Consider the following 27,969-nt stretch of genomic DNA (forward strand, 5'->3'; position numbering starts at 1 on the left):
TACACAACACACCAGCAAAGAAACAGAGTAAAACATTTTATTAAATAACTATTTACATAACTATTTTATACTTTTTATTGCCCGATCCGGCTAGCTCAATCGATCGAGCATGAAACTCATGCACTGATAGCAAGCGTTGAGAGTTTGTAGAACGATGGCTTCAGATTTTCCACATACGGTGTAGTGGCGCGAACTGGCAGGGGGCGTTTGGATTCTACCCCTTCCCCAAATAAGATTTTCATACGTGAATGTTCGTTCATGCTTTTTGTCCCTGAGTTGCTTCCATGTCACTGCCTTACACAAATGGCATAAGTCCTGGTTGTTGAGTGCCATACTTCAGAGTTCTAAGCAGCTCTTGTAACACTGTTTAAACCTTATTTGCACCTGCTGCAGCTTCACTATTCAAAGTAAGTGGGGTCCATTTGTGGACCTGACTGCATTGGAAAACAATGTGATACGGTGCCTCCCTAAACCGCTTGACGGAGGCCCCAGAGGGGCGGTGAGATGGCGCGGACTGAGAGGGGGCGCTTGGCTCCTGCCCCCTCCCCAAGTCGTGTTGCCCTGGTGAGGCCTGAGATCGCCCCCGGCATAGGCGGCCGGCTCCCGGGGTCCGGCGGAATTTTTTCCCTTTTGAAGAATCTTCCATTCTGGACCTTGTCCCACAATCCGTTTGACCTGAAGACACGCTGTCGTGGGGCGCCCCTTTACCGTTTTAGTTGTCATTCCGCCCGCTTTTGGTACTCTGTGCCTCTTCCGCCATTCAGCTGTTTACCGCCCGCTCTTGCGACTACAACGTCTCGCTCACCATGTAGTTGAGTTGCTCCCGCTCTTAAGATTTAACCGAACTTTTTGGACTGCTGAAAGCGGTTGTATTCCGACCGCTGGTTGGTGGAGACATTTTGACTATATTCTGGACCTGCATTGTCGCGTAATGCGTCATATGACGCGACGCGTTAGCGCACCCGGAAGTGCTCCGGTGCGCAAGGCGCAGCTTCCCGGAAACGATCCAGAGCGCGCAGCGCGTAACGTAAGCATAACAGGTCATGTGACTTGTTAATAAAACTTTTCATTGGTTCATTTTACTTTTCTTTTCCTAATGATGTAAGACTAGGTCATGTGACCTACAAATAACACTTTTCATTGGATTAAAACATTTTTTTTCCCAAACGATGAAAGCCCCACCTTGTTTCTGGATGTTTCAGACTGACGCTGGCGTCCCCATGAGAGCACCACCATCTCGTAGCTCCGTCGTGGCCATTCCGCAAGCAATCATGGCAGCCGCTCCCCACCGGAAGCCTGCGGGAGTCGACGGCCCCCAAGACTTTTGTACAATCTTCAAGGCTGAGGGGACGCTTTTGAGAATGGAACCCAAGCCCTGGCAGACAAGCGTCCGAGTTCCAAGGTGTCCCAGGGCCATTTTACTGGACCAGGCCCAAATCCGAAGAGCCGGCCGCCATTTTAAGAGTCCTGTGGAAGCCGCCTATCGCTGCACCGCAAGACTGGGAGCAACTCAACTACATGGTGAGCGAGACGCTGTAGCCGTAAGAGCGGGCGCTAAACAGCTGAATGGCGGAAAAGGCACAGTGTACCAAAAGCGGGCGGAATGGCGACTGAAACGATAAAGGGGCGCCCCACTACAGCAGACAAGCCTCCGCCATGTGCTTCAAAACTGCATATGTATCTCGTGATATCAAGGTTGGGCAACCAGTACACAACAAGCAGTTACGAGTCCCATTTACACCGGCACCATTTTGGGCGCGGCCGGGCAGGTCCAGGATCTACTGAAACATAACAAATGAGGCTGACGTCTCTGAAGCAGTTGACGAACAGCAGGACATAGCAAATAAACATGAACTCTCTAAAGCTGTTAACTCACTGCAGGACAAAACAAGTAAACCTGAAACCTCTGGAATAATTGTCGCTCAAAAGAACAACACACAAAACTCTGTAGAGCCTGAAGAAAAAAAAACAGAAGGGCACTGTAGTTTCAGACACACTTAACACTAATGACTAAACAAAGATATCGTCTGTTTATGAAGCAGTTATCATCTTCACAGAATTGACAAAGAAGTGTACAGACACCAATGCTATTAAGAAACACAAGGAAATCCTAACGCATCAGCATTCTCGGAAGAGGTTGACACAGATAACATCTTAAGGAACAAAGAAAGACCTGTTCACTCTTGACACCCCAGGTGCTGTGTATGTTGCACTATAGTGCTGCATCGAGAAAACGGACAACCCTATTGATGTGGATTTTTCATTATTGATTATTGTAAAGAAATGGCGACTCCCCCCTTTAGCAGATTAGCTAAATGTTTGCGTAATTTAGGCATAAAAGTTATATTATTGTTGTTGTTGTTGTTATCGTTATATTTCTGGTTAATTTCAAAAAATGGTTAAATATATTTACAGTTTTTGTTGCGTTCGTTATATTTAAAAGTTAATAAAGTTTTAAAATCTAACTTTGTTTGAGTACTATATATCTTTAAAAAATCGGGTGAATGGGGCCTTGAATCGGGTTATTGTCATGTGTGGGCTTTGCAAGTGTACTGCTACAAGATCGGACATTTCAAACTCAAATGCACGTTCTTTTTCTTACCTTTCCGAAGCATGGAGCGCAATAGCAGGCAGAGAAAGGGTGATGCACGTGTTGAACACTGCCTGGCCTGGCAAGTTGCTGGCAGTGCCCCCCCGCCCGCTCCTGAAAGAGGGCACACACACACCGCCGCCCCAAGTACTTCACAAATCTTTAAAAGACCATGCGCTTGTTCATGAGGCTTAAATGGTTTATCACCCCTTCTAGAACCCCTGCATCGACCCTCTGACGTTTCCTGGAAGAATTAGCACGTAACACAATACCAAGCCCTGTCAGCTGAAACCCCCGAGAAATCATGGGGCATATTATCAAGGGGGTTTATTTCCGCTTTTTTGGCTTTAAAAGCCAAAAAAAAAAGAGATAAAATTATCTCCCTATTACCAAGCTGTCGCTAACACCAGTTAGTGACAGCTAAAAGGAGATAGCGACCATCTTGGGCCCCGCTTTGCATATCAGTGATATTTATCACTAATGACATGCAAAGTGGGCGTGCCAAGATTTTAGCGACTGGAAACAGTCCCTAACCATCGCTATCTCCTATTACCAACTTTTGGAGATATTCGCGCAAAGCGCGAATATCTCCAAAACCTAACACCTGCCCTGAGCAGTTTTAGCCATGTTATCCAATGGGAAGTGGATAACATGGCTAAGAGCATTTGCTGGATAATGCATGAATATCGCTGACTTTTCAACGATATTCATGCATTGCGGCCGTTTTTTATCGCATTTGCGATAAACCTTGCTAATAGCAAGGTTTATGTGCGATAAAATTCGCCGATGTGCGGCGATAATTTTTGTCTCTAAACAAGTTAGAGACAAAAATTATCGCTAGTTGTTGGTAATATGCCCCCGGGTTTTTGCTTGCAGGAATCGGGAGGCGGGAGACTAGCACTGAAATCAGTAGTCTCACGCCTGAATCGGGAAGAGCAGCGCAGATGGGGGGAGGTTTATGGCCCATGCATGAGAGAGAGAGCGGGGGTGACCAGTGCGTGGGGGAGATGCTTGCGAGAGTGGGGAGCCATGCTGAGGATCGGCGGCGTGCAGAGAGTGGCCCTGGTCAAGGCATCTAAAATGGCTGCTGTGCACGACAAAATTGTGGCATTGGACAAAAACGCAAAATGTCGCAGACAATGTTAATCAATAAGGATTCATTTATAACAAAATATTTACTCGCAGTGACAAAATGGTGGTCAACACTTCCTGATTTCCATCGAATCGAACGTCAACAAACGTCACGCAGCAAAAAAAAAAAAAAGCTCACGCACAGAGCAGTTTTTAGACATGTTATCCAATGGAAGGTGGATAACATGGCTAAGAGCATTTGCTGGATAATGCATGAATATCGCTGACTTTTCAGCGATATTCATGCATTGTGGCCGATGTGCGGCGATAATTTTTGTCTCTAAACAATTAAAACGAAGCACAAAATGGCGAATTCCCGTTTCGCTACCAGTTTGCGGCCCAGTTCGCGGCCCGTGAAGCGCTTCTACCGTGAAAAATCATTTTTTTTTAATTTTCCCCACGGGACCCTTTAATAACCCCAACAACATTCCTAGGGGGTCAAGAGGGGTATACCTTGCCCCCTTTCAATAAATTCCCCCTTCGTTTTTCACCTCTTCTTCTCTCTCGATCCTACCGAGAGATAAGATGGCGGCCGCTCCGGACTGTTTAGAATGTTGACAGACACCGGAGAGCCAATCAGCTTTCTGCGCGCAAATTTCCGTTTCGCGAAAAGTAAGCGGACCGGAGCGCAGCCCGGAGCGCTGTTACAGATATATATCTTGTTTTGAACGTTAATTTCTCAAAAACTACTGGAGCACATATATTGAGACCTAGCAAAGGCACATCGGTCTAACAGTCCCTACAATTTTGCCAAGTTTCGTGCAAATCCATTCAGCCGTTCGAGCTAAAAGTGAGTCCAACCGCCCTATGGAAAACTCAATGTTAAAAACGCGTTTTGGGACCCCCCTTTTTTCTCAGCCCCCCCTTGACGAAACCCCCCCAAATTTTCAGGGGCTGCTCAGAAACAAAATGTGCCATTTTCCTGAAAATTTCAGCCGATTCCGTCCACAAACGCCAAAGTTATTAGACATAGAATTTTCAAAAATCCCATAGGGAATTAATCCTAACTATATATACCTACTGGCGATAGCCAGTAGGTAATATATATATATTATACATATATATATATACACACACACACACACACACACACATATATATATATACATGTCTGGAGTTCTTGCACCAGCACTGCTCGGAGGATTTTCACCACTCCATTAGTTAAGATCTAATAACTATCTACAAATTTCTCTTCCACTACCTTTCTCCTCTTTATATATGTGCCTGTCTCCAGTTAGACGGTTACCTAGGCCCTAGTAAGAGAGATAAGACTGCTCCGAATACAAGGGACAGACAGTGACAAGAAGAGAACAGCAGCAAGAGTTGTGATATAGAGGAAGATGGAGGTAGAGATAGAGAGGATGTAGAAAGATATGCGAGTTAGGATACATGTAAAGCAAATAGAGAAAGGTGAGGTAGACAGAATGAACGATACGGAGCGGTACCAAGAAGAAGATGAGTGTAGAAAGAGAGGCAGTGAAATAGGTAATGTTTTAGAGAGTTGTAAAGAGGCAGAGAGATGGAAATATAGAGAGGCAGAGGGGTACATTATTCTAAAGGGTAAGGTGGTGAGAGGGGTAATGTAGGAAAAGGTGAATTAGAAAGAGGTAAAGGTAGTGAGAGGGCGATGTAGACAGATGAACTTTTAGAACAGATGGATGGTGGAGAGAGTAAAATGACAAGAGGTATAGAAAAACAGATCAGGTAAAAAGAGTAGTGGGGAAGAGAGAGAGGCAGACAGAATGGAAGAGGATTGTGGTGCAGAGCAAAAAAGAGGAAGCAGTGAGAAATAGGTCAAACAGAGAAAGAGAGAAGACATTTATACAAAGTTAGACAGTTGTGTGATAGAAGAAGGTGAAAAGTGGGTGAGAAAGATCTATAAATATGTTAAGTGGGACAGTTGAGGTAGGAGAGTGAGCTGAAATGGAGGAGGAAAAGACAAAGATATGTGTTCGTGTGTATGAGGCAAACAGAGGAGTTATTAACAGAAACAAGCATTTGCAATGCAATAGGACTCACATTTACTCGTATGGGCGGGCAACAAGGCATGAAGGGGGGGCAGGTGAGAAGGCATCGGACTGCAGAAGGGGGGCACAGGAAGAAAGTAGTCTGTGCAGTAAAGGGGCCAGTAGCCATGGAAGGACACAAATGACGACATGGTCGTCATAAGGAGGGACTAACAAGCCTACAACCAATTAGAAGGCAGCATTTAAGACACAAGCCAATGAAAATGATGGGCAGAGAGTGGGCTGAGCTTCCACAAGCTATAATGTCTCTGTGGAAATGCTATAAATGCACAGCGTCGTGCCGGGATTGGATCCCCACAACTCTCATGCTTTGCTCCCTCCCAATGACTGTGTTTAGTTCGTCCCACAGAGGGCTATGTTTTGTTTTCCCCTCTTACCCTCCAACCCCTATATTATGTCCAGGCTCAAGAGAAAAAAAGCAAAAGAGATGTTCCCTCATTATCTGACCTGGGGTGGTGTGGAGTGCAAAAAAACGATGGATTTAGGCCCAGATCTCTGTACTGGGGTGAATTTATGACATTGTTCGGCATTCTGTCCATCAACTGTTGTTTTTGCATTTGTCACCCCGAGTGGGATGGGTATGCTCAGACGTGAGTCCCGTGCTCTCCACACCACTGGCGTCAAGCTATCCTGGCTGATGACGGATGACAGCCAGAAACCTGTCCTAGGATGCTTGATTCTGGTACAGGGAAGACATGGCTTGGCAGTTCGAGCTGGACTGTTCTCATGAGGCACAGGGGCAAGGTTGATTTGCATATGGCCATGTCTGACCTGGGGTGGTGTGGAGTGCAAAAAAACTATGGATTTAGGTCCAGATCTCTGTACTGGGGTGATGTATGACATTGTTCTGCATTCTGTCCATCAACTGTTGTTTTTGCATCCCTCATTATTGGGGGCATACTGCAGTCTGTCGTGTCAGTGAGCCAATGTCAGGTTTGTTGAAACAGAACATCCAGGTCGACATTGTTAAAGTGAACAGTGCTGGAGAACAGTTGCTATTGAAGGAGGGCTCAGTGACATCAGTCTTCTTGTTGCTTCAAAAGAGTGTCACCTTCTGTTGTTTCTCCGTTCTTTGCAGGAGCTCCCAAGCACTGCTGCCTTCACCTCAGGCCCTGGTCTCTACCTGTGTCACCTCTACAGTGGTTCTTGTGTAGATGGCTCAGGAGGACCTCTGCACACCTGCGTGTGTGTGTCCTCCTGCTCTTACAGCATATGGATGGAAGTAGTGCAGTGGATGATGGTCTGCCATGTTGAGCGTGGCTACCCACTGCTTTGTGGAGCTGGGACACTTGCTTCTCACCCACTGTTGTATGGGTTCTGTGTGGTTTGCACTACTGTCAATTTGGTGCTCTTTGTGTGATGTTAGGGTAACTTGCGCCACAGATGACCATGCAGCACCATTGTGTGTTACAGCTTTCGCTGCTGATGCCTGTGTTGTACCTGGTCTGTAAGTATAAGAGAAAAATGGCTTTCCTTTAATCAGGACAATCCCGTCCAACATTTGCCCCACTTTCCTTGCACCAGGCTTATTTGATTATACCCTCCACTCCACATGCACCCAGCGTTCGGCCTTGCACCTAGAGGTCCCCCTTTTGCACTCTCTCCCTATTTGTATACTGCACTCCACTCTCTAAACCATCCATTTCCTCTTTCCATATGGTTTGCCCCCCTATGCACCCTGTACTGGCCCATAAACTGGCCCTCAGCACCCTGTGCTGCACCGCAAATCATGCACTCTATTTTGCACCTTGAGCTCTTCCCATGCACTCTGTGCTCACCCATGCATCCCCCATGGCACCATTGCACCACAACAATTCAGAAGCCCTGCTCAGTTGAGCTGCATAACTCACAAACAAAGCTCCTTCAATAGGGGGCAGTCTCAAGCACAAGGTCTCTTGTAAGGAGGCGCACATTAGAATTTGATCAGGGCACAGTGGGAAACGTGGGCCCGCACTTCTCAGTCAGCCTGGTGCACTAAGGTGAAGTTCACCATTACGGCGTCACCTCAGTATTTTTTCCCACTTCCTGATCATCAGGTCTGGTTGCTATATATAGTTCGATAGGAGTCCATATATCCTTCAGATTGCTGGGCCCCGGTATAAGGAACCAGCCGTCCTCCAGTCATTCTTGGTAGAAGGCAACATTGGCCAACCAACCACGGATGGTGGGCACAGCAGAACGACCCCAGTGCATAGCAATCAGGCTCTTCCCCAGTATCAGCGTCAACGCAGTGAGTTTAGGGACACCAGGGGGGATATCTTTTACATATCGAAGGATAGCCGCCAGGGCCAGTCATGGTATTGCAGTAGCCATTATATATACATTCACCCGAGCACCCAGCCCAAGGACTCGGTTATAGATGGGCATAACCAGGCCAGGTGTAGGAATTCAGCCCTCTCCTCCCAACATTGTGGCATCTAGTGTACCCTATGAAGCCCATGCAGTGAAGCTGAAGGCGTGTGAGATATAACCTATGTAGGAATTTGAGCTATATAAGACATAGCTTATAATTAAGGTGAAGCTTACTAGCATGGGAGCAGCCGTGACAATAGGGGGAGAATGGTGAGGCTGCGTGGGAACAAAGGTCCACCACGCTGGACTAATCCGAGTGACAACAAAAGATGGGGGGAGTCCATAAGTTCATAGGGGCGATCCAGTCCAGGGCCAATTGGGGGGGGGGGGGGGGGGGGGGGGGAGGGAGGACAAAAAGAGGATGAGAATTCAGAAGAGGTTAACACTTTGCACGATGCCCTCCAGAAGACTAAGAACCTCAGACAATTCACAGAGTGAGAAAAGTCAGCTTTCCTCTATCCAAAGTTGAAATGATGGATCTGAATCTCCAGGGGGAAGGTTGGTAGCCTCCCCTTGACTTATGGCTCCCGCCATCTCTCCTGTGCATCTTCTAGCACCCTGAAGAAAGAGATTAACATCTGAGCTTCACTGCAACGCACGTCAGCGCAAATTTCCACCTGGATGTGCATCCCGGATTTATACTGAAAGAGAATATGTTGAATTTATAATTGCATGAATGTCTCATGAATAAGTATATTTACAGGAATATAGATATTTATTGTAATGCTGATTTGGGCAATGTGATTGTTCCGAGTTATTCATGGGACATTTTGATGTACATTTTAGATCAAGAGTCTGAGGGATATTATGTTATGTTTTTTATGTTTAAATATGAATGAGATAGGGAGTTTGTACTATGACAGATGTTCTTATGGATGTGTTTTTTTAAACTGTGTGGGGGGTTGGGGTTGTTTTTTCTTCTGGTTAGCATTTTCATAATTTTCAGTTGTACCTCTCCCTTTAACACATTGAATTGGAAAATGTCATGTCTTTTATGAAGCATGCTGTGATACGATGAGTCTTTCAAAACTATAAAAAAAATTATGAATTTTAAAAATATTTCCACTATAAATAGGTTATTGACAATGTCTGACGCATGAATCTATTTGTACATAAGGGGAGTTATCTCCATAGATATAGAATAAAGTCATACCCAAGCAATTGTTGTGGAGTTGGTTTTCTTGTTCTTTTGTTGTTCCTTCTCCTGGTATTGCCTTCTCCATATTCTGTATTACAGGAACCCTCTTCTGTTGAGAAGGAAGCATCTTCTGCCACAACATTGCTTTTAGATGAAAGGCTCATTAGGTTATCCACCAGCAGCCAGTCCTCAGAAAATATTGCCTCAAGGTAAGGTCTGGCCAATAAAACGAGGGAATGATGACCGATCTACATCCCTCCATTCGTGCTCCAATGCAAAACATATGGTAGCATCCATAGATAAGGAGTCTATCTCAGGCCGCGTATACTGTGAAAGTCCTCTTCCCCTACCACTGATTCAGGAACATGTACCGTATTACAAGGACAACCCTTTAAGCCCACGGTGACCAGGGTAACCTCTTAGATATGTGTCATGGGCATCATTTAATGGGTAGGACTCAGTTGGGTAACTCTGGAGTCCCACAATCAATGTAATTGCTTACACTATTGAGAGAATTATTTATTTTCAGTTCAAGATAAACAATAAAATAGTCTAACATGAATTTCATTCAAAATGTGCATTTATCCAAATTCTCTGCAATAATTAAAGTGGCATTTATATACAAAGTGCAAATGACGCAGTGTTCTAGTGAGTTTGTGACCATATTCTACAAATATAAAACACTGTATCACCAAGGTTCAACCAACAATCATAAACTCAGAGAGACAGCCTAGCATTGCATATGTATCTTAAATATATTAAAAAGAAGAGAAGATGTATGTAGACGTTTCGATCCACGATAATTGATAGGGTCTCCTCTGGATTAAAATAGGTTGCCTAGGATCAATCAGAGTGTAGTAACCCTAGTCTGTAGGACACTGGAATGTTCACAAATTTAGCCAGCTTATGGTCAGACTAGGGCCTGTGAAGGTTCGCCCTGCGACAGTAATGTTTCCGCAATCTTACATAATCCAGAAATGTGTGCGAATCACAGGGTGTCACAAATGTTTCTTCCACAGAATACAGAATTTGTGACCCAACAAGTTGTCACATCAGTTCCTTATGCGGACATTGTCTCGCATACATCACTAACAATGAGGAGTCACAGTCAATGGTGTACTGTGTGAATCTAAAACGGGACTTGGCAGAATCCTCCTCAGCCGCCGAGAGGTAATGTCGCGTTCTTCAGAAGGCAAAACATTGCCTTGAGAAAAAAGGCCCGCCGTTAGGTTATCCAGCACCACAAATTCCTCAGATAATTTTGCCATAGGGTAAAATCTGGCCAGAAAAACATGGGAAAGATGACATATCAACATCCCTCTATTTGTGCTCCAACACACGATGTATGGCAGCATCATAGGTGAGGACTCCGGCTCAGGACGCATATACTGTGAAAGTCCTCTTCCCCTGCCACTGATTCAGTAACGGGCTAACCAATATTGTCGCTTAAATGCTGAAACAATCAGAGAGCTCTGCTCCCGGTATAATATTTTCCTCTCCTCCTCGTTATCAGCCTCCATATACCTCCCTTCATTTCCTGAATATAAGGCAGCTTACGAAAAGTAGCCCCCTGCCTAGGCTTAAAAGCTGCCTCTACAGCTCTGTCAATTATGAGCTGTATACATGCAGTGGAAGGAGCAGTAGAAGGCCCTGGAGCATCATCATTAATCTTCTCCATTATGAAACAACATATGGTGTCATATTCACTATAATTCAATATGCCCCCCCCCCAAAAAAAAGGTTTAATGATCCTGCATAGGTCAGACACCCAAGTGCGTTTAAACCGTGGGAGCACTTTCCTCACATTCCAACCTCCGGACTGCTGAAGCAAGTCCTCGGTCGGAAAAACAATGTAACCACTGTAGCGCGGCGCCGCAGACCCTAATCAACAATAAAGGCTGCCAGATAAGCCCCAACAAGAAATACATGTTTAAAATAACACATTTGATCAAAACAGATACAAATATAGACTTGACTCAACTTCAGCTAGGGCCACGACACAGAAAAGCAAGCATTTGCACTGCAATAGGTCTTGCCTTTGGGACCTTATAAGTTTTTAGCTATGAAGCACCTAAGTAAAGCGACTCTGGTATTTTACTGACCTCTGCTGGTCATTTTCTATCATGCCAGCTAAATAGAGCCAGTTGCTATAAAAAAAAAAGTAGTCCCTACGGAAAAGGGGAAGCGGACAAGTCCTGGGGCGATGCTCCAAAGCCCACACAAAGTACATACCACAGATCTTCCAGACAGTGCAAGTCTACATTCGACCTAAAAAGGAAGTTGATGAGAGGTGTCCTCCCTTTTTTAGTGACTGCTGGGTAATGGCCAAAGGGGGTGATGGACGGAGCGTTGACAATACAAACACTCACCCCCAGTCAACTGATCTGGGTTTAATCCATCACCGTTCTTTAGCTCACTCCGCCACCCCAGTTCAGACATGGCCATATGCAAATCAGTCTGACCCTGTGCCTCATGGGAACAGTCCAGCCTGAACTGCCAAGCCATGTCTTCCCTGGAACGGAATCAAGCTTCCCAGGACCGGTTTCTGGCATTCCAGCCGTCTTCAGCCAGGCTTGCTTGAATCCAGTGGCAAAGTGAGCAAGGGACTCACGTCTGAGCATACCCTGCCAACTTAGGACGAACAAAGAAAAACCAAAGGGGGTGATGGCAGCCATGTTGGAAGGAGTTTTTTTTATTCAGCTATGGAGCAGGTTTTGCAAAACGGAGTTGAAACCTCTGCCTAGGGGCTGGTCAACTGCTCCTCTCCCGATGTCATCTCTCATCAATTATAATGGCCAAACTTAGCAAATTCAGCCTTACATCACTGAAGGGTGTACTTTTTTTGTTCCGGATGTTGCGTTTCCCTGTCTCACCAGGCCGACACCTAATCCTCAGTATTTAGTTGCCTTGGTAGAGCCTGGATTCACACAGATGACTCAACCTGTCTGCATGCTTTAAGGGCCAATCTCTACGACCCGGCAAAGAGATCATTGGAAAACAGGCCTTGACTCTGGTATGAGCATATTCCGTCCTAGTAATGTAAACATTCGGTGGAGCCAATGTACTCGTACAACGACTAGGTAGAATTACAAAATTAACCTTGCTGAAAATACATTAACAGGTAGGCCACGCTCAATGCAGGTTAGATCTTAATATTATTGGCATTTACACCAGAATGCAGATGATACCCAAAGATTGTGGATTGTTTCACATCCCTTCAATAGCAGCCCACTACAAAAGTGGATACTGAGACAGGGTGTTTAGGTCACGGATTCCGATCTCATGAATATTAATATTGGGGGTTGTATGCGATTTCCCTCATTTTAGAGAGAGAAAAATAACAGAGCTCACCAGACTGACAATGAAAGTGGATGGGGAAACTCAATTGTGTAGACTACTTTCCACTGGGATAAGGTCCCTTGTCTAGTCTTGTCTTCTTTGGTCTCGGGACGTTCTCAACACAAGGGTAGGACCAACTTTTTGGGCTGCTTTGACGGCAGAGTACTACAAGGTTAAATCACTTGGGGATTCAATGAAGTGTGACTCACAAAACTTTCACACTCTCCACTTTCAACAGTGTCATCTATAGTGTCCACAAGGACTTGTGGCAATACATCCCTTCTCCAAGAGGGATGGCTCAACTCTATGCCCGGTCAATAAACTAGTAGCTTGGCGCACGTTCCCTCACTTCAATTCTCAACTAGCCATGTGTACTTCAGCACAGCGTGCTCTGCGGCTTGCAGCACACTTTACCCACCACCAGCGCTCTATTCTGAATCTTGACTTCTGAAATCTTTGCTCTAAATCGACCTCTAGATTCTTGATTAAGGAAGGAAATGCTGTGTAGACAGCGACTGATTGTTTCTTTGGTTCTCCTTCTTTAAGATGCTAAAAAAAAATATAAGTGAGGTAAAGGGCATGCTAAAAATGGGCTTGCCAGTTTACATGTATAAATTCTGGTGGGCCTCCTCAACCTCTTATCTTTCAGAGGGTGATAAAGGAGTCTTGCTGAGTTCAGTTATATGAACTTCTATCTTCAGTCATGTAAATTCAGATTACAATGATGGCAAGTGCACTATACAAACAGATTTCATTGTGTTCTTTGGTTTTATTTTTTTCACCCTTACCTTTTTCGGAGGTTGTCTCTGTCAGCGTTGGTGCCGCGTCTCTCAGGCATGGTAAGGTACCAATGGAACCACTCGTGGTTGAAGATCAGTGCCACCCCTCTCCTCTTATTGTTCATTTTGTACTCTTCTGCAGGATGGAAGTGGTCACATCTTGGGTGGAAAATAATTGAAAGATGCAAACATATGTACATTAATTCAATTCCAATTTACATAGACATAAGGCTCTGATATATAATGAGTCGATACCCCACCCTGATGAGCGTGGCGCTACCTCCTGGCCATCTATAGGAGCACCGCCAACATCAGGACATGGTCCTATCAGTATCAGTGTTACCATCCGAGGAGTGGTACGACTTATACCGCTGGTTGGCGCCTCTTCTTGACATTTCACGTCTATTCGTTGACTGCTTCGGGAAGTAGGAGGGCTTCAGCAGATGTATGCTGGAGCGGTGCAAGGTATTTCTTTCCTTGAGAATAATACTACCCATACTAAAACTGTGGCGGTGCTGCCTTCTGTAATCGTACCCTACTTCTCCCTTCCGCCCCCGAGAAACAAATTATAAGCCAGCTGCAAAGGAGAAGTATTTTATTCACAGGAGGTTTGGACTTCATTTAGAGCACTCTTTCCACTATGGTCTCGAGTATAGACCTCAGTAAGCTATTACATGTAACCGCAAATATGGAATGCTTGTGTTCACTTAAATACAATAACTACCACATGCCATACAGACACACTACCCAGCCCAGAATCTGGCGACTTAGGACTTTGGGCCTTATTTAGGATAGGGTGGAGAGGATACTCCGTTGCAAAACTGGAATATGTCCCACCCACCTTATTACAAGAGCATTATATCCTTATATCCTATGGTATTTGTATTGCCGCTGGCAGCATATCTGCCACATTTTGAACTAGTTTGCCATCCGTCCAGTTCATAAAGCCCTGAGTTTTCCCAATGTGTTTCTTATGTAAATATATCAATATTTTTGAGAACTGTTCAAATGAAATAATAGGTTTGTTCTTCTATAGCTTTGTTGAAGACTATGGCCTGCATTCCAGGTCTCCGTTGGCAGCCATGGCATGTGACTGCTGGCAGTGTTCTATCACCCAGTAGACAAGGGGCAGTCATTGCCTCACTGTTGTCCCCTAGTTCTGGCAGAAGCAATCTTCAGTTTCCTGCCAGGAACCCACCTTTACCAGATGGTTTAACACCAAACATAAAACTAGGCACTTAAATAACTAGGCACGTAAAATTGGACAGCAAGGTCTCGCACAGCCAACGGATCTCCGCTCAAATGTGTGGCGCAAAAATTGTGGTGTCTGTTCAGAGGAACAACTGCAGTAGTAAAATTGCCCACCAATGAGGCAGGGCTAACTTCTATAATCCTATCCTGTTTCAGCAACTTGCGACCCCGCCACGCACAATTTATGTATTGGGGTGTTTTTATCATTTTTACTACTTAACTTACGCCTTTTGTTTTTTGGGCTTGGAGTGGGGGTGTAAAACTCGGTAAGTATGTAAGTAGCATGATCTTAATAATCCATGTTGAAATAGGAGGCATCCTTCCATCCTACTCCTGATTAAATTAAACAAATGAGTCCGCATTATTGTAGTACTGTCAATCTGGCAGGTTGGTGTAACACAGAGCTACCTGGTACATACTGGTTCTATTCTAGACAGCATCCAGTTTCCAAGATATAATAATATTTAGGATGATTTAGACACAAAGTATATCAGTGAGGAATATTTGCAAATCCATTTTGTTGGCAACTCTGAAATCCCAGCGGGAGTATACCAGTTTATTTCACAAGCACAGCCCTGATGAAAACGTACAATCAATCATATTTTTGGGGGGAGCAGGTGGGGATTCGAGATATTAATGTAGAGCAGTGGTTTTAACCGATTAGCTTCAGTGGCCCTCATTGAACCACTACTAGAAGCTGTACTAATTTCTAGAATTTGAACCTTAATACAGTAAACAAAAATACGTATACCTCAAACAAATGCAGATATTGAGAGTTATTTCCAAAAACAAAAAAAGGTGCACAAATCGAACTTTTAATGGGAAGTTTGGAGCTTTTCAAAATTTAGTTTTATTTCTAAAAGATGAAGCAATATGCTAGACTCTAGCATATCACTTTTTTGCTCCAAAGCATTTCCTCTTATTGTCAGCACATACAAGTGATTCTATTAAGGTCACCAATTGTTCACACTATATTCCATTTGCTGTGTTTGCGCTGTTCACATGCTCCAAGATAAGGCTACCAACTTGATTTTTGGCCTCCAATTTCAAATCCCCTAACATTAACTTTTTCTAAGTTTACATTTTGTTTTTTTATGTAGACACAGTTTATTAATCTGCTAATATTATTTCATTTTCACTTCCGGTCCCACTGAATAGGCGTCAGGTACACCAGGTTGAGAACCGCAGATGTGGAACATAAAATCGACAATGAGACCTTTCACATTTTTTAACCAATTTTCGTTTTGAAGTTACACAATTTACAACAGAATCAAATAGCTGGGAAAATAACTGTTAACAAAGTTTATCAAATGCCCCTCTTACCTAGCATCAACTGCATCCGTTTCAATAATGCCGCCATCTGCCACAGAGAAAAGTGATGGAGAAAATGACAATGCTGCATTTTGATGCGCCAAATCATTTCATTACAAAATTCAGCATATATGAGGCGACACGCATCAAACAGCAGAATGACAGCCCCTAACATTCAATCTAATGTGCTGTAAAATTAATTATATCTTTATTGCGGCTCTCAAATACAAGGTCCTCATAAACACTCTCAGTGAACCACAACGTTATTTATGATGGCCTCAGAAATTACTTTATTTGAACTGTGTTTACAGATCATAAAAGTTTAGGAATAAATACATAATTAATCAATAATCTGATAAAATATTAAAAAAACCTATAAAAACACTATAAGAGAACCTATGATTCATTCTGGAGGGTTATACAATCTCCTGGTCTTTAAGGAAAGGCATAAAAATGATGCAACATAATAACAAACAAAGTGATCTGGCAGTGTTTTTAAAAACAACAAACCAAGGCGACATTGTCTTAAATTATGTTTGCGCATAAGTGGCAGAATACATCTTTTGCGTTGATCCAGATAAAACTTACAGAAGAATAACATGTGTGTGTCAGATTGAGTAGACACCCCATCACAGGGGCAGGGCGGTAAAGCTTGTAGTGAAAAGATGCTCAATGCGTAACCCAACATACAGGGAATTAGGTTTAATCTAAACCTCAGCAGTACAAATCTATGACGCGGATTACCCCTCGATTGGTGTCGGTCCCTCATGGTATGCTCGCACCGTATATTTGGAACTGTTGAGTCGATTCCTTTTTTCTGCCGTGTAAATAAAAAAACGCTCCTTGATGGCTTTTTTTTTTTATACATTCTGGCAAGACCTTGGTGTTTCAAAAAAGATTTTAAGGCCTAGAGCGATCAGATTATTTTTCACATACGATAGCCATGAGATCTTTTTTGCATGTTCCAGAGCAAGGTAGTCCACCAGGAACTGCTGGGTTAGATCACCAGAATCCCTTCTCCATATGGAGTGCCATGGAAGGATTGGGGCCAGGGATATCTGATCTGACATATAAGGAACATTCAGCTCGATATGGCAATTGTATTTGGAACTACTCTTAGGGAGGCTCACCAGATTCTTCCAGAAAATATCTTCCGCTGTTTGCAGTTTTGCATGCTTAGTATGTCCCCACACACCAGCTCCATAAGTGGCTACTGCAGTGGACTGAACAGAGTATACCTTTTTTTTAAATATTTATGGGTTTCAAACCTAACTTTTTACTAAAAGAAAGTAGAGCGCCAATGCTTTTTTCTAACATTAGGCCCCTGTTTCTCACCATATGGGACCATGATAGCGCACTATCAAAGGTCATCCCTAGGTAGGAGAATGTGTCTGTCTGAGCCACTCTCCGGCCTACTATATAAAAAGATGGGTCTTTCTTCACCTTTGGCCCAGTCGCCAAGATGAAAGAGTTTGTATCATTGGTATGCAAATCTAATTTATGCATAAAGCTTCTGGAGTGCCATGCCTGTGCGTGCTATTAAAACTGCACCATCTGCGTACAACAGGATGGGAATGTGGGTTTTATTAATCTTTGGGACGTCAGAGGTTGAATCTAACAAGTGGGCCTCTACCCTGTTAGTGTGCAAGGAGAAACGAAACGGGGGAGGACACACCCATGGCAGACACCCCTATTAATAGGGAACCAACTGGTGCACTCTCCCTTCTTCCCATAGTGGACACAAGCCATTGCCCTACAGTATAGTTGTCTAATAAAAAGAATAATGACCTCATCGACCCCCATGTCCTTCATAATTCTCCACAGATGATGATGATGAGCCAAGCAGTCAAAAGCTGCTGAGAGGTCCATAAAGGCCAAGTACAGCTTGCCTTGATTAGCTTGTGAGTACTTAGTGATAAGCAAGCTCAGATTTAAACATCGGTCCTGGGTGCCTTTCCCCTTCTTAAAACCATACTGAGTGGGAATCAGGACATTGTTGTTTGTAGCCCATTCCTCCAATCTAATCAGTAGGATCCGACCCATTTGTTTGGCCATAGTGTCCAGGAGTGAGATATGCCTATAGTTTTTTGGCTCAGATTTCTGCTACTTTTTTTCAGCACTCATAACAACCACTCACTTATGCATTTACTTTATATTCCTTATGCTGACAGGGCTCCTTGACTCTCCATCACCACGCGCTGGACCAGAAGGCCAAGAAACAGTAAGACCGACAGTCTTTACAACATGGGCACCATGATTCTAACTGGGGCAGCTACAGAAAGAGGAATGTTATGTAGAACACAGACTAGCAAGGAGACATCTTTTGAAGAAGAGTATAGAGTTCTGCAGTGAGGTAGTCGGCTCCAATGTCACGGTCCTTCTATGGGGAACGGCTGCCTCCATAGCCGACTCTGAATGTGATCAACATTCTTCTTGCAAATGAACAAAGGTTATTGAATGCAGATTTTGTTTGGTGATGAAGGGTTCTCACACCATGGCCACTCTCTGAAAATCAAGATCAGCCTAGAGAGCGATTTACTTTTGCACTGTAGCCAATGGAAACTCTAGCTGATGGGAGCTCCCAAAAACAATTACAAGGAAGAGACTATCATTGACGCATTTATGTGGCTAACGGTCACGTGGTCAACAAGTCCATGTGATAGGCCTTTCTAACATGTTGCTGTAAGGGACTAAGCTAGACATGGAGCATGGTTTGAGAGATATAGGAAACAGGAAGGCGCTCAGCTAGACAAGTCAGGGACAGGACTACCCTGTTTGCTTGAAAGTAGGTTTCACCAGAGTTGGACCTCCACTGACCATTTCTCAGGACGCAGAAACAAGTTAGTATTTATTTATTTCTAACTAAATCCTATTGTCCGCTTTTCTCCAAATAACAGGAAACAAGCCTTTTTTCTTCATATCTCATCAGCCATTTACATAGGCCAAAATCCACATTTATTCATATACCAACAGCTGTTGAGATATGATCAAAACATTCTTATGACTTGTTTTTTCATCGAACTTGAGATACATGGATATTGCTTCAGCCTGATGGGTGAAATAAATAAGGGGTTAATGATAACAAGCATTGGCATAGCCAATAGGTCTCACCTTTGGGAACTTATAAGTGATTAGCCATGCAGCACACTATCGCTTATGCACCAACATGAACAGCCGTTATCTCCAGCACCTGAGCACTTCTCTAGCCTGCAGAATACTAGAGTGCCTCTTCTGCTTCAGAGAAAGTGATTATCTGGCAACACATACTGCATGTAGCATGGACGGCTCCAATCACTCTTTAAAATTTGTTTTCAATTATTTCCTTCCTTCGTTCTTTATATAAATCTCTGAGTGCTGAGGTTCCAGAGAGAGGAACCCTGAAGCTGCACTACTCCAGGGGGATATGGAGAATAACATCCCCAAATTCAAGTTCTTCCGGGCCCATTCCTAACCTCTCTCGTGACCGACTACATCAAAATGGGAAGAGAGAAGGAGGCGGGCGAAGAGATGAGTGTCTGGGCTGCTGCGCCAAACTCCATATTTCATGATTGGGAGGGGGTGATGGGGAGGGAAAGTACAGTAGTAATCATGCCCTGCAAGAAGCGAGGGTAAAGCTGGAGACAGTGTAGCGTCTGCGAACATGGAGGAGGAACGTTTTGAAAAAGGATTTGTCTCTGTTTCTATCTGCGTCATTATGGGCGCCATTTTCACAGGAGTAGAGCTGCAGCCTGCTTAAGCCCCCTGTCTCATTCTATGATCACAATAGTAGTCGGGGAGGGGCGGGTGGCCTCGGAGGTGCGAATACCCTCCTAAAAAACGGTAAACAAGGTGATACCGAGCGGAATCGAGTCCCCAAAGATAAATGAATTGCATGAATAATTACGCCCTAAAAATAGGCAATGATATGGACAAAACAATTCTTGAACCCCCTGAAATGATCATTTGCTTTTGCTGTTACCTAGCACTGTATTTAACAAGTGCCAAGTATTACCCTGGACAGTCTTTTCATGTGCATTACCCTGGTGAGATGTTACAGACTGCTTTGTTATAATGCGCTGTGCGGCAGGGCAACAGTCGCAATCCAAAACACCCCGTAAACAACGAAGCAATGCCTTCAGGTGTTTCAAAGACCCACCTGGAGTCAGGTGTAAATGGTACACACACTTCTACTGTTTTAATGCACAACAATCACACATCAGTGGAATAGATCACAGCAGGTAACAGCGGTGAGGCATTGGGTCGGGTGCGGGGATTTCGAGTGACGATGCAGAGGGAAAATCAAATAAATAATTAATTTTCCCTCTGCATCGTCCCTCAAAATCCTCCCCATGCAGCCTCACCGCCCCACAGCTGTTACCTGCACGAACCGCAGCTGCTTTGATGAAGCGGCACCTATTCAAAGGCTGTGGGCTACAATCAAATTGCCCAGGTTTTGAATAAAATTAAAATGGAAGCTGGTTTTATAGTGCATGAAAAGGCACAATTGTTGGAGAAGGGTCATGTGTGTTTGTGTTATTCAGTAACTCTTTACCCCTACTGTTTCTGGAAAAGGAAGTTATAAAATGTTGGTGCTTTCAGAAGCAAAGGAAGTAAGCAGAATCCTCACGTCTGATCTGTAACAAAACTATGACTTCTGAGGAGGAGCCAAGCCGACAACCGAGATGGCCACCTAGAGTCTCAGCTCCGCCGACCTCCTTCTCCTGCCCAATGATCCTGGCACCCATCCTGCACCTATGCCCCGCTCCCGCATAGAGGAGTCGAAGCGACGCCGGTGCGTTTGATCCCGAGTGGCCCCCGAGCTCCGACGGCGGACAAACGCAGTCGGAAAGATTGCGGCCTGCTCCGGCTGAAAATCCGGGGCCTCGAGTGGCAGCGCGGCCGACGGGCAAGTGGACAACAGCGGCCATGGCGGGCTGGGAAGGGCTGGTCGGCCCGGGTGAAAGTCGGGATTGGCCCGATGTTGCCGGGGAACCCTGCAGCCTGACCACAGCAACAGAGGCGCAAGTGAGGGGCACTGACATCAGAGGTTGCACCTGAGGAGCCCTGGAACGTGGGAGCTCCAGAGAAAATGGCTGCCCCGGTATATACCCGGAAGAAGCTGCAAGCCGGCCGCACAGATCCATCTGGAGTGCTGGTCGGGGCACTCCCGGGGCACACTTGGCCCGATCGGCACGGGGACAGCCTTGAGGGGCCCAGAGGAGCGGGCATTGATCATCGCGAGGGCCTGCCCGGGAGATCATGACAGTGGTGTGGCCCCTGAGTGAGGAACCGGCTACATTTCCTGGAATGGGCATGCAGGTGACGGGGGCAGTACTCGGAGCCCGAGGGGGGGAACCCTGACGTTGCTGCATTGGGGGAGGATCCTGCGGTTCTCCCAGTCTGGACAGAAGATGAGACTGGTTGCCGGGGTTCTTCTCGGAGCGTGATCTGTGGGAGAGACCCATGGGACACTGCTGTCGTGGCCATATAGAGCAGTGAAGCACTGTTGGTCCACTGACCGGGGGTGGAAGGGAGTTGTCATTGGAGCGTCTGTGATGCCATTAAAACCGTCCGAAACACTTGCTAAGTAGTGCGGAAGACTCAGCATAAGGGGGGAGCCCTCTGCCGTGGCGTTGGCTGTGTGCCGGGACTGGGGGGTACCTTCAGAAGCGATACAGGGCCCTTGGGGGGCCCAACACCTCCCCGGAGCTGGGCAGTGTGCGGGGAACGGCTCCGACCAATTGACTGAGGGCGGCCTGGAGGAGGAGAGTTGGACGAGGTCAAAGAAGGCCTGTACTTGCCCATCAGAGTGGGGTGATGGAGTGGAGATCTTGCCTACAGGCGTGGAGAGCAGACGTCGGGGCTCAGGAGGCGGGATGGCGACTAAAACAGACCTGGATAAGACCTTGCCACGGTCCTCCAAAGGGGCCAGAAATGTTCAATCCAACAAACTGGATCGCTACACCCTGCCCAAGGGATCTCCGGTGGAAGCGAAAAGGGCCACCGGGGGGTGGGGGTGGGGGCTTTGGGGGGCAACGGCGCTCACCGGGGACGAGCCAACACTGAGGGATCTCATGGCGGCTATCACTGGAGTTCAGTCCTCCCTGGGCCAAAAGATGGAGGCCCTGGATAATAAACTCGACACTGTCACAATTGAGATGGGGCTAATAGGAGCAGACCTCGCAAAGGCAAATGAAAAGTTTAAGACGCTGGAACTCAAAACAGCTAGCCTAATAGACGATGTGAACCTATTGCAGCAGGAGGTGCGTGATCTTAAGGCCTCAAGAGTCCTTGTGGATCGCAAGTTGGATGACTACGAAGGACGGGCACGGCGAAACAACGTTCGAATACTGGGGGTGCCTGAAAAGTCGGAAGGCCAAACACCGGACCTGTTTGTGGAAAACCTCGTCCTTAATCACCTAAAACTTAAAGGGATTAGTAACTTCTTCACAATTGAGCTCGCTCACAGAGTTCCGGGGGGTAGACCCAGACCTGGGGCGTTCCCCCCCCCCCCCGTCCGATGATTGTGAGGTTTCTAAACTATCGGGACCGAGATGCGGTCCTCCAGGCAGCTCGAGCTGGGGCTCCGTTGATGTTTTAAAACGCAACTCTCTCTTTCTTCCCGGACTTTACCCAGATGGTTCAGAAACAACGCCAGGGCTTCTTGTCAGTGAAAAAGAAACTGAGAGACAAAGGGATAAAATATGCCATGATGTTCCCGGCCCGCTTCCGTGTGGAACTCAACGGGAAAGCCTGTTTTTTTGACAATTCAGAGGTGGCGACAGACTGGTTGGAAAGTGTCCACAAGCCTGATCCGGAGAGCCGAGACAGAGGAGAGGCGGATGAACAATGACTCTGGTGAAAATAGTGGCTGCACGGGCCTAAATTATACTTTATTGTTACAGGAGTGGGGGCGGGCAAACAATGGATCCCCTGACCTGTAGAGTTCAGCAGATATTTTAGTGCATTTATATGTGCAGGGGCTACGATGAGGTGGCAGGGGGGAGGGGGGCGAGGAGCTAGTACGAGGGCCCTCCTCCATTTTCTATTTTTAGTTAGCTGTAGATTAGATTGGGGGCGACAGGCACACTGCTAGTTGGGGATGAGCGTAAGCTACATGCAGGGGTGCAGGGTGGGGGGAGGAGGGTTGAGTGTTTTTGGGTGTTTTGTGTTTTTGTTTTCAGTATGCGCGCAAGTATTTGCAACTTATTCTGGTTTTATTCTAGCATCAGGTGACCTAGATATGCTTTATCATTATGTCTATTGGTAGAAAGGGTCTGGGGATCACGGTGCTTAGTTGAAACGTGAATGGTCTAGGTGACAAGATTAAAAGGGGGATGGTTAGTCAGATGATCAGGAGGCATTCTCCGGATGTAGTGCTGTTGCAGGAAACGCACTTGATTGGCAACCGTTGTATGGCCCTACACAGGGGAGGTTATAAGTTGGTGGCGCATGCTGGATTCACGACAGGGTCCCGGGGGGTGGGTTTCCTGGTTAGGAACTCCTTCCCGCTGATTGTTCGGGCCATATGGGCAGACAAGAGAGGCAGATACATTGGCATTTCAGGATTGTGGGAAGGTAAAACGGTGACGTTTCTGTCGGTATATGTTCTGCCTGGTCTGCAGTCCGACACATTTCGGGACCTGTGCAAAAAAAATGTATCCTTGCCTGTGGGGCTGTTGGTGGTGGTGGGGGCGACTTCAATGCTGTGATGGATGGCGAAATGGACAGATACCCGGCCCGAATGCTGAAGCCATCTCAGGGGTGGTTGTCGGATTTTGTAGAAACCACCGGTCTCGTTGATGGATGGAGACTTAGAAACCCAGGTGGAGTGCACTATACACACGCCTCTGCTGCACATCATTCCTTCTCCAGAATAGATTATGTTTCGGTGCTGGCACTACAGGCGGCATGGCTCCGAGAGGTACGACACTTGGGTAGAGGGATTTCCGATCACTCCCCGGTCTGGCTCAGTCTGGTAGTGGGACAGAGAGATGTGGGCAGGATCGCTCCTATCAACGCTTGGCATTTGAAAGACCCTGATACCATGAAGGAAGTGGTACAAATTACGGACCGGTTCTTCCAGGAAAACGTAGGAACGGTGGAGTCGGTGCGGTCCTTGTGGGAGGCGTACAAGACGGTTATCAGAGGTGAGGTATTGTCGTTAGTCTCAGGGAAAAAGAGGAAGGCTCGGGCAGAAGTGGATAGGGTGGAGGCAGAACTGATTGCACTGGAGGGGGAGGTCTCGAGGGAGGCCACTCCGGGGGGGTTGCATCGATTGAAGTTACTCCAGGAATAATATAGGAGTCTAGCTAGGGACAGGGCCAAAGTTCAGATTGCCGACACACAAAGTAGGGTCTATGAACATGGCGATAAGGCAGGAAAATTTATAGCGTGGTTGGAGAAGGGGGAATGGGCATCAAGGTTAGTGCCAGAATTGCAGAGGGTGGAATCAGGATTGGTGACAGACCTGCAGCAAATTGCGGATGAGTTCTCAGCGTACTATACACTAGTGTATCAATCGGCAGGCTCCTATACAGAGGCTGAAAATACGGCTATGATACATGATATCCCAATGCCCAGCCTCTAGGAGGAGGACATGAAATATCTAGATTCCCCCCTCATGGATGACGAGGTGGCGCAGGCTATTAGGGGTGTCCACTCTGGGAAGGCCTCCGGCCCGAACGGAATCCCCATAGAGCTTTATAAACTTAATGCGAACAAACTTGCACCATTTCTCCGTGCCATGTTCGTCGAAAGTAGAGAAACGGGCCAGCTCCCCTACGACCAACGTGTAGCAAACATCGTTGTTATTCACAAAGAAGGCAAGCCTATAACGGAGTGCTCTTCCTATTGGCCGATCTCACTCCTCAATGCTGAACCTAAAGTGTTGGCTAAATTATTGGCGACTAGGATGGTTAAGGTCATATCGACATTGGTCCACCTGGAACAGTCTGGCTTTATGCCACGCCGAAATAAAGCCCTTAATCTCAGGAGACTGCATGGGATTCTGGGTGGCGCGTACATGAGCCAACAGTCCTGTTGTCATTAGATGCAACCATGGCATTTGACAGGGTCGAATGGCCATACTTGTTTGCAGTTGTAGCGAAGTTGGGTATCGGCAAGGAGTTTATTGACTGGGTCCGTCTTCTCTACACTAGTCCCCTAGCCAGAGTTGTGATAAATAACCACAAGTCCGCAGACTTCCCCCTGAGAAAGGGTACAAGACAGGGATGTCCCCTATCCCCACTACTATTTGCGTTGGCACTTGAGCCACTTGCGGCATGGGTCAGATGGGACCGGTCGATTAGTGGGCTGCGCTGGACACCTGAGTGGGAGGACAAGATCTCACTCTACGAGATGACATCCTGCTCTATCTTACCAACCCCCGGGCTTCTTTGATCACTTTTATGGACGTCCTGGCCATATTTGGAAGATATTCCGGTTTCGCCATTAACTAGGCGAAATCAGTGCTTTTTGTCATTAGCAGTGACCCTCCGGTCGTCCCGAGTCACTGCCCATTGCGGATCGAAAATGTGGGTTTTCGGTATCTGGGCATATTCGTGACCAAAGATCTGAAACTGAGGTACGAAAAACACCTGGGGCCCCCACTGTCTAAGTTCCATAGAGATCTCCTTGTTGGGCCGTGCGGTGTTATTTAAAATGATGGCTCTCCCCCGCTTTTTGTATGCGCTCCAAAACACAATGGATCCGATGCCCCCCTCATATTTCAAGGATATAGAGACCCTCTAGAGACAGCTTCTCTGGGCGGGCAGACCCCGTATTGCTTTCTCCAAGCTTACTCTTCCCTGGTACGACGGAGGGATCGGTTTACCGGACCTCCGTAAGTATTATTGAGCTTCTCAGTTGGTGGCTATAAATCATGCTATTTATGGGTCCCCCTTGGACCCTGGATATGCGATGGACCGCGGGCAGATGCCTGGGGGAGATTTCACTAGGGCACTGTATGCTAGGAACGGGCGGTTCCCCTCGTCGGACCAGCGGCTCATGCGATTCACGTATGGCATGCCGCTAATCGATGTCTGCAATGTGAAGGGAGACTTACAATGGCAACCCCACTGTGGAGCTCGGAGAGGCTGGGTAGCTTGTGGAAGACGAAGGGCTTTTATAGATGGGACCTCATTGGGATCTCACAAATAAAGGACATGTGGGGGAAAGATGGGGTACTCACGTTTGACGCCTTACAGGAAAGACATCAGATGCAGGAATGCGAGCGTTTCCGCTATCTCCAGGTTAGACATGCCCTGCTCGCAAATGTTCCCCTGGACACAGAACTCCCGGAGGCCTCCCCACTAGAGGACCGAGCACTCGATGGAATTCTACCGACCAAAACTATATCACTGATATATAAAAAACTTATCAATCACATGAGTGACCCTCTGGTAACTGTTAGGGAGAAGTGGGGCGCAGATAGCCTAGTCTTAGATGATGAAGACTGGAGAGAGGCAGTTTCCTCCCCTAAAGTAGTAGCCATCCAAATGAGACTCAGACTGGTGCAGTTGAAGATATTACACAGAACATACGTCACAGGTCCACAATTGGTACATATGGGTTTGGCGGACAGCGGGGAATGTAGGAGGGGATGTGGGGAGACTGGAACATTCATGCATGTTTTGTGGCACTGTGCGGCAATACAGGAATACTGGGTTATGATCCACGAGAAAATCCGAGAGGTAGTAGAGGTGGAACTGGTGGTAGAGACCGGACGTTGCATATTGAATGTCTGGGAGCCAACCGATCTGACTTCACACGGGAAGCAATGGGTGACCATGGCATGCATGATAGCCAAGCGTAATATAGCTCATTTGTTGGGGGCTAGTCAGGTGCCACAAATTGGGAAATGGAAGGAGGATCTCGACTGGTGCATGTTCAGGGAACGATGGGTATACATTGCTAGGGGCCGGCCCCAGAAATGGGGGAAGATCTGGGGAGCTTGGAACAACTACAGGGGGGATATATGTACTCCACCAAGTGTTGGCGAGGAAACAATAGCGTTGGTGCCCCAGTGACCCTCACTGTTATCCTATATGTATTCTGATATATGGAAATGTATAATTGATCACTGTGTAAGAGATGTATGTCACCTGATGCTTTTATTTTTGTTTATATTAATAAAAAAAAGATACTTTTTTTAACTATGACTTCTCTTTCAGAACAGGTAGGAAAAACAACATAATGAAGTGATTTATGCAACAGAGTCAACATGCCACTAGAGTGAAGGCTTGGCAACAAGAACATATCATCAATTGGAGAAAAACGTTTTAGAAAATGAGAGGTAAGTAACTCATAATACATAAAAGACTATCAGGGCAATACACAACGATATATGATGATATATAGAAGGCCAGTAGGACAATGCTCTTTATCTCAAGAAATTAAGATGGAAGGAGAGGAGCATGAGACACGGCAATGCTTTGTTTTTCACACGTTCAGTTTTAGGCAATGAAGTGCTATCCAACCAAACATGGCTTCGGCGGAGGTTGAGAAATCAGGATTGAGTTGTGTACTGTGTGGTGTTATCATTGTACACTGGGGAGATGATCCTACAAGCACAAATGTAATTTTCAGGTGGGGAATGGGCAATGGAGAGGGCAGAGCATTGATCTTGGATACTTCATAGATTTGGAAGGGAGGAGGAGTAAAGGTGCCAAAAGAGTACATTATCACAAACACCAAGGGCCATATCACAAAAAATTTTGGCTGGCCCTATTTCATCTCTTTGGTGGTAAGTTAAGACAGTGCATGCTCCAAACACCTTTTACCAATGTATTATGAAAACCGGATTCTTGAGCTGGTAATGTGCAATAAAACATGTGTGCATATATGCTGTGTAGTATTTTGTTGTCATAGTGATGTGTTCTGTTGTAATTGTACACTGCTGTGGCTTTTTGCTTCATTATCTCAATGTGATGTTGTATTGTACTGCAGTGGCTGATTAGAGTTCTGTTTTGACTGTTTGTTGTGATGTACACTGCTGTGTTTTAAATCTGTTGTTGTGTTGCATTGTGTATGTTAAGGTTTCATGTTCTATCGTTTACGTTAGACATGCCA

The 27,969-nt window shown here is 46.0% G+C and overlaps 1 protein-coding gene across 2 annotated transcripts in view; it reads right to left on the reverse strand.

Moving 5' to 3' along the window:
- LOC147728110 (caspase-6-like) overlaps nucleotides 1-27,969 on the reverse strand; it is a 153,504-nt gene that overhangs the window by 98,364 nt on the left and 27,171 nt on the right. Inside the window, exons 3-4 of one of the 2 annotated variants that reach the window (XM_086961997.1) lie at nucleotides 15,931-15,967; nucleotides 13,366-13,515 (exon numbers count right to left, since the gene is read on the reverse strand). In XM_086961997.1, coding sequence (XP_086818123.1) covers nucleotides 13,366-13,515; nucleotides 15,931-15,967 — 187 coding nt within the window. The remainder of the gene's footprint in view (nucleotides 1-13,365; nucleotides 13,516-15,930; nucleotides 15,968-27,969) is intronic. The other variant, XM_086961998.1, reaches the window with a different exon arrangement.

Source organism: Lissotriton vulgaris, chromosome 3_1 (genome assembly GCF_964263255.1).
Source record: "Lissotriton vulgaris chromosome 3_1, aLisVul1.2, whole genome shotgun sequence".
Lineage (NCBI taxonomy): Eukaryota > Metazoa > Chordata > Amphibia > Caudata > Salamandridae > Lissotriton > Lissotriton vulgaris.